This window comes from Penaeus monodon, chromosome 27 (genome assembly GCF_015228065.2).
Source record: "Penaeus monodon isolate SGIC_2016 chromosome 27, NSTDA_Pmon_1, whole genome shotgun sequence".
In the NCBI taxonomy this organism is placed as follows: Eukaryota; Metazoa; Arthropoda; class Malacostraca; order Decapoda; family Penaeidae; genus Penaeus; species Penaeus monodon.
Genome location: NC_051412.1, coordinates 14375760 through 14376929, shown reverse-complemented (window position 1 = coordinate 14376929; position 1170 = coordinate 14375760). Strand labels below are relative to the sequence as shown.

The following is a 1170-nucleotide window of genomic DNA, read 5'->3' as shown; positions in this document are numbered from 1 at the left end:
GGACATTCCTCTCACCCGGTTTGGTCTTGACACTGATACTGATCTCCATAAGGATGCTGTTGAAGGTCTTGAGCGCCTTGTAGAACTGCAGGACGCCGTCTGTGTCCAGGTCCATGATGGGGTCACGTGACTGCGAGGACATGTGAATCCGGCGCACGTGACCGCGTTCGTCTAACCTGCAGGCGGTTTCAGTCGGATTCATACGGATTTTCGGACAGGGAATGGTGATGATGGTTATATATATATATATTTTTTCTGATAAAGATGAAGGGCGATATCTTTTTATTTAGATTTCGAGAACTGGGGATTCGGAGATCTATACCTCGGCTAACTTTGAAGTTGACGAATTAAAACAAACGTGAAGAAAAAAGAAGCAAAGCATTTAGATTCATAGATCTATACTCCGAATAAGTTTGAAGATCATATATATAAAAGAAGAGGAAGGAGAAGTATAAATAAATGACAAGTCTATGAACTCACATGATAACAGGCACTCTCGTGATCTTATCGAAGTCATAGTGATGGAAGCCCTTATCCTGAAAATAGACGGGGGTGTCGACCAGTACTTGGAAGAGGTCGGGGTGCCTCTCGCGGAGGACGTCAGCAACATTCAGACCATCTACGAGGTCATTGTCCCCCCCTTTGCCCTCGTGCTGGCGCAGGCAGTGAAGCCAGGTCGTCTGCAACACGTAGGTGGGGAGTTTGGAAAGATTATTTTTTTCTAGTTCTTAGATTGCTAATGAATGCGTTACCTGCTTAGAAGTGTTAAATGTGAATGTGTTATGTATTCAACATTTCTTTCTTTTAATTTAAGTAAGCCAATTAGAGTAAGTTATGAATACATTATCAGCTTGGAAGAGTTAATTGCGAATGCACTATATGCTAAGGAGAGTAAGTTATGAATTTAATATATATTCCAAAAGTCTTTCTTCTGATGTGAGTGACTGAAGGTGACCTGTTTCAGTCGTCAGTCAGTGATTCCCAACCGATTAGTCGCGGAGGATTATTAGGGGATCGCGAAGCCTGGGGGGGGGGGGATACTGAAGACCAAATTCCTAGGCATTCGTTCGTGTTCATATAAAGGGAATGTTATCATGTACAGACTGCCAAATCATTTTAATTAGTTTTGGTCGAGGGGTCGGAAGATTGAAAAAGAGTTCTTGAGTACTT

General features: G+C 42.5%; 1 protein-coding gene across 1 annotated transcript in view; it reads right to left on the bottom strand.

Annotated features, from left to right (window-relative positions):
- LOC119590597 (gamma-butyrobetaine dioxygenase-like) overlaps positions 1 to 1170 on the bottom strand; it is a 4658-nt gene that overhangs the window by 1333 nt on the left and 2155 nt on the right. Inside the window, exons 5-6 of the mRNA XM_037939273.1 lie at positions 481 to 680; positions 16 to 176 (exon numbers count right to left, since the gene is read on the bottom strand). Coding sequence (XP_037795201.1) covers positions 16 to 176; positions 481 to 680 — 361 coding nt within the window. The remainder of the gene's footprint in view (positions 1 to 15; positions 177 to 480; positions 681 to 1170) is intronic.